A 14,236-nucleotide genomic window follows, 5' to 3' on the forward strand; every position below is an offset into this window, starting at 1 on the left:
TAAGAAGAATCACCGCCTTTCTAAGCCATTGTAAAATGAAAATGCCATGCGTCACATTTAGCCTGCTGTTGTGATTGTCATTGTTGGATAAATGTATTGCCTAAAATATAGAGAGGTTTCGTCTCTTGGGTGTCACTGAAGTCTATTGAACAGAATAGGTGTCAGCCAATGGAGCTCTCTCATTGGCACTTTGGCAGTTCCATGTTTCCTCTTCTGTGGATTGATTAGTCCTTTGTGAAGAGTTGGAAGGCTCTCTTCCAAGTGGTTTGCTAGTCTCATGATTAATAAGCCATTTTTGCCTTTCAGGGTCATCAGTCGAGCGCAAGGACTGAAGCTGGTTGTGGAAACCCTGATGTCCTCCCTGAAACCCATTGGAAACATTGTTGTGATTTGCTGTGCTTTTTTCATCATTTTTGGCATCTTGGGAGTCCAGGTAGGTTTTGGATAGAGTTCCTTGAGAACTTTACGGATTCAGAGCAGAGGGTTTGAGAATTTCATACACACCAATCTTTTCTAATATTGAGTCTCTCATGAGAGGCAGATCCTACAAGTGCTGACGCAACTAAGAAAGAAGAAAATAAGTCCACACTTGAGTGTTCTAGTGCTGCTTCATACAGAATCCTTTTTTAGAGATCAGTATGAAACCTTGGATCACAACAGTGGACACATAATGCAGGGAAAGCAGAGTGGTGCTTGTGACATTCATACATGAAGTCTGTAGAACCCCTAAATTCAACCAAGTTTAGAATGGGCAACATTTCAAGAGATCTCCAAATCTCAGGAGGTTTCTGTGTCCTCATGAATTCTTGAAAGATTTCAGAAAAGCGGGTGAAAGATTTCAGCATGCTCATGAGTTTAAATTCTTTGAGTTGAGATAATCAAAATCTTAAAAGATTTTGCAAAATCATAAGATTTTGGCCATGTGCATGCCTGTGGTGAGAGTGACTTTTGTTACCCTGCATGATCATACAATGATTCTCATTGATGCCAATTTCTTCCCTTCCCTTCCCTTCCCTTCCATTCTTCTTCATCAATTTCTTCTCTTTATTTACATACATACATACATATATACATACATACATACGTGCACAATTCTAGAGGGCATGGGAATCCTCATTGGTTTCAGCTAGATTTGACATACTAGATTAACAACATGAAGAAAGATATTGTGCAGCAATTTCATTTTTTTTCTATCTACTTTTTTGAAAGTTAAGTTCAGGGCTCTCCTTTTAGATAAGTACATGATCTCTATGGAAAAAAACATGATAGCATTATTAAATATTATAATATGAATGAGCATTCTTTGTAAGCCAATCAAAACTTGGAATGAAAACAACTAAAATTTAAACTCATTCCACATATTTTTTATAATGCCAGTGGTTTGTTTTTTAAGTGAGTGCAAGATTTGTAGTAATTTAATAATGTTGCCAATCTGTTCTCTTCATATATTATTTATGGAGAAATGTATTGATACATAATCTGTTTCATCCTTTCAACTAAACCAGAGCTCATGTTCAGCATTTGTAAGCCTTTTATTTATCCATATTTAGTTCCATTTCTTCCTTCCAAAGTCCTCCTGTGCTGCCTCATGGTAGGGATGGCAGCTCCTGGGAGGGATGAGTAAAGACTGCAGGGCATATACACTAAGGGCGTTTGATTTTTTGTATTCCACCTTTATTATTTTTATAAATAACTCAAGGTGGCAAACATATCCAACCTACTTTCCACCTCTTATGTTCCACACAACAGCAACCCTGTGAGGTGAACAGAACTCAGACAGAGTGGTTGGCTTAAAGTCACCCAACTATCTTTCATATATGTACTCTCCATAGCATCACTCAAGATACCAAGATCACACCAGCTGACCAGTTAAAGCAGGGGTCTTCAAACTTGGCCCTTTTATGACTTGTGGACTTCAACTTCCAGAATTTCTCAGCCAGCCACACTGGCTGAGGAATTCTGAGAGTTGAAGTCCGCAAGTCATAAAAGGGCCAAGTTTGAAGACCCCTGAGTTAAAGCTTGCCTATGTAGGGAAGCAGCAATATGAGAAGATGTTGAATGATCACTTCAACAACAGTGGCAAAGGTATTATTTCAAACAGTGCAGGAAAAGGTAAAACAGTCCTTTGTTTTACCAAGAAAACAACATAGATAGATCATACAAAATGATTGACAATATAGTGCCAGATGATCCACCCCTCAGGTCAGATGACACTCAACATGTTACTTAGGAAGCCCTGAGGATCCTTTGAAGCACTAATGGTGTTTATAACACAGCCAGATTAAAGCCTTCTGAACATTTAATTGCTGGTGTAATGCAAGAAAAAAAATACAAGCTGCAAAGAGAGAATTACAATGGAAATACAGAATATAAGAAGCATGAACATGGAATAACTCAGCATAGTAAAAGACAAAATGTTCTACACATTGACATTTTAGGCAATAGCAGATTGATGTGTGCTGGCATTGAACATTTCAATCACAAGATCAAACCAATGACAACATACAACAACCAACCTTAAAATTGATAATAACATGGGGATTTGATTAAGTGCCTTCAAATTGGTGTCAACTGTTAGTGATCTCATAGATTTTCTACAGAAGAATTGGTCCCTAACCTGGTCCTTTAAGTCTTCTAGTGGTTTCTTGGTGTTATACTATGAAAGCAATAATTTGACTTTGAAAAAGCAACATAGAAAGAATATTATTGTTTTTGAGTGCTGATGTTGGAGAGGACTTTGGAGATGACAAAGAAATGGTTGAACAAGTCAATCTAGCGCTCTCAAACAAGGGGCAATGATCAGGTTCAAATTATCATATTTGGACACATTATGTAAAAACTCAAATCCCTTGAGAATTTCACAGTGCTGAGAAAGGTGGAAGAATGATCATCAGCAAAGAGGAGGAAGTCTATTATAGTGGCAATGGGGTGTACCATTGTTGTTGTTAGTTGCGAAGTTGAGTCCGACCCATCGCAACCCCATGGACAACATTCATCCAGGCCTCCATCCAGTCACCTCATTCTCTGTCGTCCCCTTCTTCTCTTGCCCTCAATCTTTCCCAGCATTAGGCTCTTCTCTAGTTAGTCCTTCCTTCTCATTAGGTGGCCAAAGTATTTGAATTTCAACTTCAGGATCTGGCCTTCCAAAGAAAACCCAAAAGGTCAGGATGGGGACAGATTATTCTGGAGAAGGTCTGATAAGATCTTGAAGTGTTGACACAGTCTTGATAGCATATAGTCAATCTATCAATCAGTCCCGTTCCCAAACACAAGAATTGTCTATTGGACATTCCATTCCTTGCTTGGAACTCTTTCCAAATATGCTGATTCCTGGATTCTGTCTTAGCTTCCATTGCTGTAGACTAAACAACAGCAAATTAATGTCATAGGCCAGTGATGGTGAACCTTTTACAGAGCGAGTGCCGAAACTGCAACTCAAAACCCACTTATGTAGCATCGGGTGCTGGGTGGGCATGGCCCCTTGGGTGGGTGTGGCCCTTTGGGTGGGCGTGGCCCATTGGGTGGGCTTGGCTGCAGTGGTAATGGCAGACTGGGTGGGACTAAAAAGTTCAATCAATCAATTCCAACTTTGTGAGAACTTTTTTTTCTCCCCCAAAAAATTGAAATTGATTGATTGATTTTATTTTCTTGCACACGGCGGTGGAGGCCTAAAGCAAAAAGGTTTTATAAAACCCAGCAGAAGGCCTACGACTGGAGCAATGGTGCGTGTGCCCACAGAGAGGGCTCTGCATGCCACCTTTGGCACCTGTGCCATAGGTTCGCCACCATGGTCATAGACACTATGATAAGAATCTGGTTAGTTTGGTTTGGTTTGAAAAAGTTCAGTCAAGAAAGCAGAATTACTGCCCAACTATGATTAAGCTAAGGGAACTCACCCACTGTTGGTGCTTTCTATGCTGCTACCACCCCGTTAGTTCTCCTAGGTAAAAAAAAAAAATGCCACCTTATGTGAGATCTGTCAGAGTATGCTGATCCCTATTATTTAGACTGCTCACAGGTTTGACATTTATTCTTGAGTTCAGATAAAAAGGTAATATTTTGAAAGCTGGTGGGAATATTGCTTTGCCACAGGGAAACAAGGCATGACCATGCTAGGACCTGCTGTCACTCAATAAAAAAGTGAAGGCATCTCAGTTTAAGCTGAAACAGGCCACTATGTTCCATCTATCATAATAGCTGTCATGCTCTGCCACTTTATGTTTGCCACTGAGTATGTGACAAAATTAATCCTCCATGATTTTTATAGTTTACTCCTAGTTAATAATCACATCTGACATTGTTGAAGTCAAGACTTAAGGGTTGTTTGGCTTGATTCAATACAAAGTGATTTATCTGCTAATCTGTATGACGTCTCTGCTCAAGTAGGAGAAGCAGCACCTTTCAAAACTCTCACTTCTCTGTCACTTTTTCAGATGCGCACTCTTGTATCTTATTTAACCTAGCAGCTAGTACATCATGTTTATCAAAAGTAAGATCAATCTCCAATTTAAAAAAGGAAGCCACTCTCTTTATACATAGTTGTGGTTCAGCTAGCTTGCCTTGCTTAGCTTCTGTCCTGGTAGCAGTCAGAACAATAGCTATGCAAGTCACAGCTTTGTCAGTAATATAGTTGAGGTTTTAGTCTCTCCTTTTGAAAATGGTGCATCAGTTCTTCCCCTCAGTGCAGTTTTGGGAGAAAAAAAGAATCTTATCTTCCATTTTCCTGAACAGGTTTTGATAGCTGAACTCACAAATTTAATATCTACTTTGATCTCCTTGCAGTTCTTGGTAAATTAATGTCTACATCTTGTGGCTGTAGTGTCTTAAGGCTTTAATTAAATGCTTTATAATACACCATAAATTTAAGGAGAGGCAAAATGTAAATATGTTCACTTCAAGAAAAAAATAAATTCCAGAATTTTCTGACAATTGTTGAAATGAAGTCTCCCTAAAAGGTTTGGTGGAATGATCTTGAATATATCATTTATCTGTTATATTCATTTACTATAGTTTCTATGCCATTCAGTTCCCACTATTTCTGAGCAGTTTACATTAAGCAACAAACAGGATTAATAACATTATAAAAGCTTTCTCTAACTGTGCCACCTAAGGTTGATAGATAAATCTCCATCATCCCTAATGATTTCCTGAAGAGGCCTGTCTTTGCATCTTGTTGGATGTCCAACAGAGTGGGGATCGGCCTGTCATGGACCGATCATCATCTCCTGTGGCTGGCCTTCCGCTTTGCCACCCCCCCATCGCCGGGCTGCGGAACCGACCAGGTGGTTCCACCCCAGGCGCCTAATGGACCCTGAACAGTTCCAGGTGGTGCTTGGGTCTGTGCCTCCCACCTTCGCTCACAGCCCGGTCGATGCCTTGGTGGAGGCCTGGGAAAGGGCAGCCACGGAGGCACTCAACGGCGTTGTGCCCATGCGGCCCCTGACCTGGCGCAGATCCCGGTGGGCTCCATGGTTTTCCACGGAGCTCCGGGAGATGAAGCATCGGAGATGGGGCCTAGAGAGCTGTTGGAGGTCCAGCCGGTCTGAATCTGACCAATTGCGGCTAAGAACCTCTACGAGGTCTTATCTCGCGACGATGGAGGCAGCGAAGTCTAAATACTTCACTGCCCTCATCGCGTCCGCAGATAATCGCCCGGTCACCCTGTTTAGGGTGACTCACTTCCTCCTTAATCAGGAGGTGAGGGAGAATCCCTTGCAGGGTTGTGCCAAGGAGTTTAGTCAGCATCTGGCGGACAAAATCGTTCAGATTCGGGCCAGTATGGACTCCGACTGGGCAGAGTCTGATGGGGGGGGGAGACAAGCAGTCTTGGGAATGTTATCTGGGAAGAATTTGACCCTGTGACTCCGGAAGAGGTGGACAGGATCATGAGGAGGCTGAGTTCCACCACGTGTTTATTGGACCCGTGCCAATAAGGCACGGCTCCAGGCAGTAATAACTGCTTCGTTGAGAGAGGGTAGTTCCCTGCCACCTTGAAGGAGGCGGTAGTGAGGCCCCTCCTCAAGAAGCCTGCCTTGGACCCAGCTATTTTGAACAACTATCGTCCGGTCTCCAACCTTCGCTTCCTTGCGAAGGTTGTTGAGAGCATGGTGGCGCATCAGCTCCCTTTGTTCCTGGAGGAAGCTGATTATCTGGACCTGTACCAATTGGGTTTTAGGCCCGGGTACAGCACGGAGATGGCATTGGTCACACTGGTGAATGATCTCTGGCGGGCTCAGGACAGGGGTTTTTCCTCTGTCCGAGTCCTATTAGACCTCTCAGCGGCTTTTGATACCATCGACCATGGTATCTTACTGCGGTGCCTCAGGGGGTTGGGAGTGGGTGGCAATGTTTTACAGTAGTTTTCCTCCTACCTCCTGAGACGTTCACAGTCAGTATTGGCAGGAGGGCAGAGGTCAGCCTCGAGGCCTCTCGTTTGTGGAGTTCCTCAGGGGTCGGTCCTCTCACCCCTCCTGTTCAATATCTATATGAAGCCACTGGGTGAGATCATCCATGGTTTTGGGGTGAGGTATCATCAGTATGCTGATGATACCCAGCTTTTCATCTCCACCCCAAACCAACCCAGTGATGCCCTCGACGTGATGTCCCACTGCCTGGAGGCAGTTTGGGTCTGGATGGGGAGGAACAGGCTTCGACTTAATCCCGACAAGACTGAGTGGTTGTACATACCAGCATCTTGGGCAATCCAGCCTATTCCATCTTTAACTATGGGGGGTGAGGTGTCCTGCAACTTGGGCATCCTCCTTGACTCACAGCTAAGTTTGGAAGATCACATAGGAGCTGTGGCCAGGGGGGCTTTTGCCCAGGTTCGCCTGGTGCACCAGTTGTGCCCCTATCTGGACCGAGATGCCCTACAAACAATCACTCATGCACTCGTGACCTCTTGAATAGACTACTGCAATGCTCTCTACATGGGGCTACCCTTGAGGACCATTCGGAGGCTTCAGCTGGTGCAGAATGCAGCCGCGCGAGTTGTGATGGGGGTCTCCCGATAACACCTCTTCTCCGCGAGCTGCATTGGCTTCCGGTTGCCCTCCGGGTGAGATTCAAGGTGCTGGTGATGACCTATAAAGCCCTAAATGGCATGGGTCCGGATTATTTACGGGAGCACCTGCTGCTGGCGTCAACAAACCATCGCCCCATGCGCTCCCACAGAGAGGGTCTCCTCAGGGTGCTGTCGGTCAGGGAGTGCTGGCTGGCGGCCCTCAGGGGGAGAGCATTCTCTGTGGGCATGCCTGCCCTCTGGAATCTGCTACCTGTGGAGCTCCGGATGGCTCCCGACTTTCGCTCTTTTCGCCGTGACCTGAAAACCTGGTTATTTGAGCTTGCCAGCCTGAACTGAGGGATTGGGGTTTTAAATTTTCATAATTTAATTTATTTTGTTTGGGGCTAAATTTAATTTAATTAATTTTAACTTTTGTATGTTATATTTTAATTGCCCTGTACACCGCCCTGAGTCCCTCGGGAGAAGGGCGGTATATAAATCAAATAAATAAATAAATAAATAAATAAATAAATAAATAAATAAATAAATAAATCAGTGGTCCCCAACCTATGGGCCTTGGCCCACTACCAGGCCGTGGCCTCTTGGCTGGTGGGCCGTGGAAATGGCTGGCTGGTGTGCGTGCCATGTGCACTCCCCCCCCACTCGAGCTAGTGCCCGCGGCCCTGTTTGCACATGCGTAAATGGTGTTGCTAGTGCTGGGCGGGTGTGCAACAGCCTGTTTGCTCATGGGTGAATGGGGCCGCTAGTGTCGCACCAGTCCCCGTGGGTCCATTTGTGTGTGCGCGCACACCAATTTGGAAGCTGCTCTCCTTCCTTCCGGGCCACGAGCACTAGTCTAAATGATTACCTTTTCTAGCAGTTTCATATAGATACTAAACTGTAGGAGAGAATGATCTGAGCCCTCTTGGGAACCCACAGTGGAGTAGCTAAGGGTGCAACCTGTCCCCCTACCATCACTAACTAAAACTAAAACTCAAGAAAAAGGGAGACCACTTCAACCCAGTTTCTCCCACTCCCAGCCTCTCAGTTGGTCCAGAAGGATAGCATATTTAATGGCAATGGAAATGCTACCAAGAGATTCAGAAAACGTCTAGCCACATTCCCCATTCCAGTCCTGCTGAAGATTATCCAACAGGGTGAACACTCTGATTTCCATCCCAGAGTCAGGCATGAATCCTGATTTTAACAAAGGTCTAAATAATCTATAGCTTTATACTGTCCACCTTTCAAAATCTTCCCTATAGAGTACTATCTAAAAATATAAATTTGGAGCCAGGGAATAGTTGTATAAATTAGCTGGGTCAGAGGATAGTTTCTTAAGAAGGAGGCACACCATTGCCTCTCTCAAGGTGGTTAGATCAATGCTTCTCCCTCAAGTATGTATACACCACCATCTATTCTAATCCTCCTCTCTTATTAGTTCCCTGGCGGCCTTCACAGCTAGACTAATAAGGCCATTGGCATGCAGTTTCTACCATTCTTACAGACCAAAAAAGAGATAATAAGTTTTTTAGCTGCTACTGATCATGAAAGGTATATTTTAGCAGCCGTTTTTAAGACAATACCAATTTGCTAAGAAGTAAGGGCAGGAGACTGCTAGTGCCCTCATGTCCTGCTTGGCAGCTCCCAGGGTAGTTAATTTCTGGAAAAATGTAATCATTAAAAAGGAGGAGGGGTGTCCAAGTCTTACCCACTGCCTCTAGTCAACTATGGATTGTCCTTATGCTTATTTGTGTTAAAGTATCCATTAAGGCTGAAGTGCAAAATTCACTTGGAACATAAATTAGCACATAGGGTAATTTCCAGGCAAGATACTTGTAATAAGTAAGATGAAGGTATATTTATCCTAGCATTGCCATTGCACTCAGATGGTTTTTAAACAGAATGCCAAAGCTCTATTGACAAAGGGATAATATTATTGAAAAACGTTACAGAATACCAAAATCTGCATTGATTGGAGTCTTCAGTTAATGCCTGATTTTCAAATACATTTTTCATATTTCAATCTGAAAACACCACCCCCTTCCCTTTTACAAGAGCATTGTACAGCTTGTTTTGTATAGCCACGTGGACTTTACAAGAGTTAAGATTCTATCATTTTTAAGGGGATTCCAAGCTAGGAAAGGTTCAGCCATGACCAACTTATTGACAAATTTGCTTCTTTCATTTATTGTGAGTATTTTAATGCTACCTTTTAGTGAAATAGGATGGGCTCACACTAAATCATTACTATGTTTTTGAAAACCAGCAAAGTATAAAATGTATAGTGCCGTAATTATACAGCAAAATGTGTATAAATGAAGAAAAGCAGCACTTAAAAACAGCAATCCTACAATATTCCTTCCATAAAATTGGATGGCTAAAAGCTTTGGGGCCAGTGCCAAAAGCTCAAGTGAGATGCAGATGGCCCTCTCTGTAGGAAGAGCTTAAAATCAGACATTTGCAAATGGTACATTGTGGAAGCCTACAAAAAAACCCCTCAGTGACTGAGTATACTCTCATTTTTCACAGCTGTTCAAGGGGAAGTTTTTTGTCTGCCAAGGGGAAGACACAAGGAACATTACCAACAAGTCAGACTGTGCAGAAGCCAACTATAAATGGATCCGGCACAAGTATAATTTTGATAATCTTGGCCAGGTACTGATGGAACGGTAATCTGCTGCAGTGCTCCCTTATTTGCTTTCATTCAAAGCAGATGTGAAATAGCTTTGTATATATTGCAGCCACCATAGCAAATCATCTACAGCACTTCCTAGTCATAGTGTCTACATTTAAAGATCCTCAATTAGTATACATTCACATCACAATTAAGACCAGCACACACTTTTTCCTTGGACATTTAATGACTGTACAATAGTGTAATCAAACTCATATCTAGCATGAAGAAAAGTTTGTCTCAGGAGACTGAAACCATGAACCAGCGCATCTACTCTCTCATGCATGTCTTGACTATTGCAATGCGCTCTACATGGGGCTGCTCTTGAAACATCCAGAAGCCCCAACTGGTTCAAAATGCAGTGACCCACATGGTTTTGTGCAGACTCAGGTATACATGTGTGCCACCATTCCTGTGGCAGCTGGATTGGCTGATGATTTGCTTCTAGGTACAATTCAAGAAGTTGGTTGTCACCTGTAAAGCCCTTCATGGCTTGGGACCCGTTTATCTAACCAGGGCCATTTCTCCTGGTTACCTCCACCCAACCCATTAGAGTGGGGAGGCAGGAAATATTGCAGGTCCTGTCTCCTAAGGAGATACACCTGGCAGGATCCAGAAGAAATGTGTTCTCCATGGTAGCTCCTTCCCTTTGGAATATCATCCCCACAGAGATTAGACTGGCCCCTCACTCTGACCTACTTCCACAAGGCCCTGAGGTATTGGTTTTGCCAACGGGCCTGGGGAACCCAGAGTGAGATGGAACCCATCAAGTGGCTTGTTTGATTGTATGTTGTCACTAGGAGGATGGGGAGTTATTGTTTTTTATTCTTTTATATTGGGTTTTTATTCTTTGTAAGCTGCCCAGAGTCACTGAGAGTGACTGGGTGGCCATAAATAAATTTACTATTATCCCAGGAAATCATATTTGAGCACGATGATAAGGGCTAAGTAAAAAATGTATGAAGGTTAGAGTTAAGGCTGTTCCTGTTTGTTGGAATAACTCTCCTTGTGAGATCAATACTTGATACCTTTTTTCCTAGTAAGAAGTTTTGGCTTATTATTATCAACTAGATTGAATAACAAAAAAGTCCAAATTCAAACACGAGTCAAGAGGCAGGTAGAATACGATATGTATTATATTGTTTTTCCTCCTTTTGTTTTTCTAGGCTTTAATGTCTTTGTTTGTTCTGGCGTCTAAAGACGGGTGGGTGGACATCATGTACGATGGATTGGATGCTGTAGGAGTAGATCAACAGGTGGGTGTTTTGGTATTACACTGCCAGAAGCCCAGGAAAGAGGCATGCTTGTTTTGGAGATTACTCTTTTAAAAAAAAATGTGAAATACAAATATTTGAAGTTCCTAAATTTATCATTGACATTGTTAAATTCTAAACCTGATAGGGCGTAATGACTTCTCCCTTTATTTTATAGCCAGTCATGAACTATAACCCTTGGATGCTCCTCTACTTTATCTCCTTCCTGCTGATTGTTGCCTTCTTTGTGCTCAACATGTTTGTGGGGGTCGTGGTGGAGAATTTCCATAAATGTCGTCAGCATCAGGAAGAAGAAGAAGCCAAGAGAAGAGAAGAGAAGAGGCTCAAACGCCTGGAGAAAAAGAGAAGGAGTAAGGAGAAACAGATGGCTGGTCGGTAGTCCTTCCTCATCTTTCTGAGCCCTGCTTGACCTTTGACAGTTTCCCCTATTCCTTACCTAGCATTTGAAAGCTAGATTTCCCCTCACAAGCATGTCCAGCTACAAAATTTGCATGAAGAATATAGCTCTGGTACAGGCTAAGCAAAAACCCATTAGAAATCCATCAATGGCTGCATGATTTGCAATTATTTTATATGCTAGGTAGTTTAAAACGCACTACAGTAATTTAAATATAATTTTTTTCCATTGCATAAGCATAGCTTTACCCAAATAGTGTTGAATGCAAAGACCAACGGTTCCAGAATGGGCCAATTACCTTAGGCACATTTTGCACTGTTGCTGATAGTTAGTTTCACTATTTGGTTTATTACAAGCCTTGTAATGTCAAAATGAAATCACTTTTGCTAATTGTGAGGCTAATTTCCATATGGACTGACAAAATATAAAATTTCAAGGATATAATAATAAAGCCATTTTGTATTAGAATTGCTTGGAAATATAATGCATTTACTTGAGAAATACAGATTCTTTTTCTTAACAATGACAACAAAATGTCAAAATAGAAATTAACCAAATAAAATTAACCAATTTGGAATAAATCTACTGAAACCCAAACTTCGTAAAACTATTTACTGTGGAATAAAACTTAGAACTTTTGATAACCACATTAGACTTACATGAAATCTGAGAAACTTCACATGCTGTCTTTCTTACTTCAATTTTTATTTGATTGCAAAAGCAGGAGGTAATGATCAGGTCAGAGGTCACAGGTCAGAGGAACTCTCCATCATTTTGCATGTTTTCTATTGTTCCTGAAATCTATTGTCATGTTACCATTCCATGTGCCCATTCATGGTGTTTCATGTTACAGTCATCTTAATATATTCTGAAACTTTTTCCAATTTTTACTTTTATTATATCCTTTTTAGAGAAGCATCAGTATATCTATGGGAAATTCTCTTTCATTTTAATACGGATGTTTAATCTATTTATGCTTTGCTTTGCTTTCTATCTGCTTGTTTCATATACTAATTAATAAGGCCATAAACAAATCAATCCACCTCTAATCCTTCTTTATCATACGATAAAGCTGTTTATAAAACTTAAATTTTAACTCTCTTTATTCAAATATAAGGATTCCAGACTGAACGTTCAAAGCTAAGTCATACTGGCACTCTGGTTCCTTATGTTGAGTTCTATGAAACTTCATGTTTTAAAAGAAGAGAGATCTGTTATGAACTATGATGCTATGAGGTGCTCCAGATATCTTTGCACAACTGACATGACACAAGTATGTTGACCTATGTATCAAGAAATGTATATCAAGGGGTTATCAATTTCTTTAATATTAAAGCCATATTTACTTCTGCTAAAATCCTTGGGATTTGGGTTCAGAATGCATGTATTGTGCAAAAGTGAAGAAGCTAGTTGTAGACTGTCTTAATCATATAGCATGTCAGTAAAAAAAACACCCCACAACTGGGTTTCTACTTTCATAATTTCTGCACATCTTCACTTCTATTTACAGTATAAATGTGGTGAAGGGCATAATATACACCAAATCTTTGGATATATTTTTTTGCATAAAGAAGACATAGACTTTTTTCTCATGTTACTCAACTCTACCAGCAATCCTTTTGTCTTCCCAGCTGCAAGTTTTTGCCATTCTTTTTTTAATGTGCCATTTTAAGAATTGTTGAACTATCTGGGAAAAAAGTCCTGTGAAGAATGAAAGTTATGAATACTTTTGAAATATTCCACAGAATTGTTCCTCTGACAGGTTTTGGCATAAAAAGGCTGTATCTGGCATGCCATTCTGTACTGCATTTTTAAGGACCTACTTTTTCTCCACCCTTATAATCTGCCTTTAGTTTCTCAATGAATCCTTATTTAAAATTTGATATATTGCCCCACTGTATAATGTATTTTACCTTAGCTTAGCTTACCTCAGTGTTTCTCAATCTCGGCAACTTAAAGATGTGTGGACTTCAGTTCCCAGAATTCCCCAGCCAGCATTTGTCTGCTTTAGCTCTTGTTGCCTTCTTGAGTTGAAGTTGAAGACAACACTTATTCAAGTTGGCCAGGTTGAGAAGCAGTGCCTTGCCTAATTTGCCTTTTTTTTTCTGCCAGAAAAGTCATTTTCCTGTTAATTACTTATTGTGTAAGCTTCCTCTAATTGCTTTGGGCTGCCTACAGCAGGGCTTTTCAACCAGTGGTACGGTACCACCTGTGGTACATTGGCACCTGGCAGGTGGTATGTGACCATCCTAGAAAAGTGGTAGCGGGTGAGGGAAATGATCTGAACCGGTGGCAGCACCGCAGAAGCCTGAGCGAGAGATGGCTGGAGCTGCAGGGATGTCAGGGCTCAGCGGAAGCACCAGGATCAGCGCCAGGCTCCAGATGGAGTTTGGAATTGATCCTGGCAGTTCTGAGCCCAGAAGAAGCACCGATCAGCTGGAATGTTGAAGCATCTCCAGGGTCTTGTGATTTACATTCAGATGCTTGGCAACTGATTCATATTTATGACAGTCCCAGGGTCATGTGAAGTGACCAAAACCTGCTGAAACCACCCAGCAGACAGGGGAAATAAAAACCAAACACCCCACTCCCGCTGCCGATCGTCAACAGAAATGCTCACAACAATGAAAACCTCAGACAGGAGGAAGAGCGCCACCGGGCAGGCAGGCAGATGTCTTGCTCGGCTGTGGCTTGGGGGACACATTTTTCAGTGTCATTGTAACTTCGAACAGTCACTAAGTGAACTGTTGTAAGTCAAGGACTACCTGTACTTCATCACTTTTTTCCTTTTTTTTTTTTTTGCTCATCAAGTTTTTGACACCTTGCTAGGTGACTGGTGGTACTCGGATGTTGCCATATCCTAAAAGTGGTACAATGGGTGAAAA

The 14,236-nt window shown here is 41.9% G+C and overlaps 1 protein-coding gene across 1 annotated transcript in view; it reads left to right on the top strand.

Moving 5' to 3' along the window:
* The window catches only part of CACNA1G (calcium voltage-gated channel subunit alpha1 G), a gene marked incomplete at its 5' end in the record, with an annotated part of 425,627 nt that overhangs the window by 352,912 nt on the left and 58,479 nt on the right, over positions 1–14,236 (top strand). The window contains 4 exons of the mRNA XM_083353918.1: positions 307–433; positions 9,536–9,661; positions 10,847–10,936; positions 11,112–11,325. Of these exons, the coding sequence (XP_083210044.1) occupies positions 307–433; positions 9,536–9,661; positions 10,847–10,936; positions 11,112–11,325 (557 nt within the window). The remainder of the gene's footprint in view (positions 1–306; positions 434–9,535; positions 9,662–10,846; positions 10,937–11,111; positions 11,326–14,236) is intronic.

This window comes from Vipera ursinii (genome assembly GCF_947247035.1).
Source record: "Vipera ursinii genome assembly, chromosome: 2".
Classification (NCBI taxonomy): Eukaryota; Metazoa; Chordata; class Lepidosauria; order Squamata; family Viperidae; genus Vipera; species Vipera ursinii.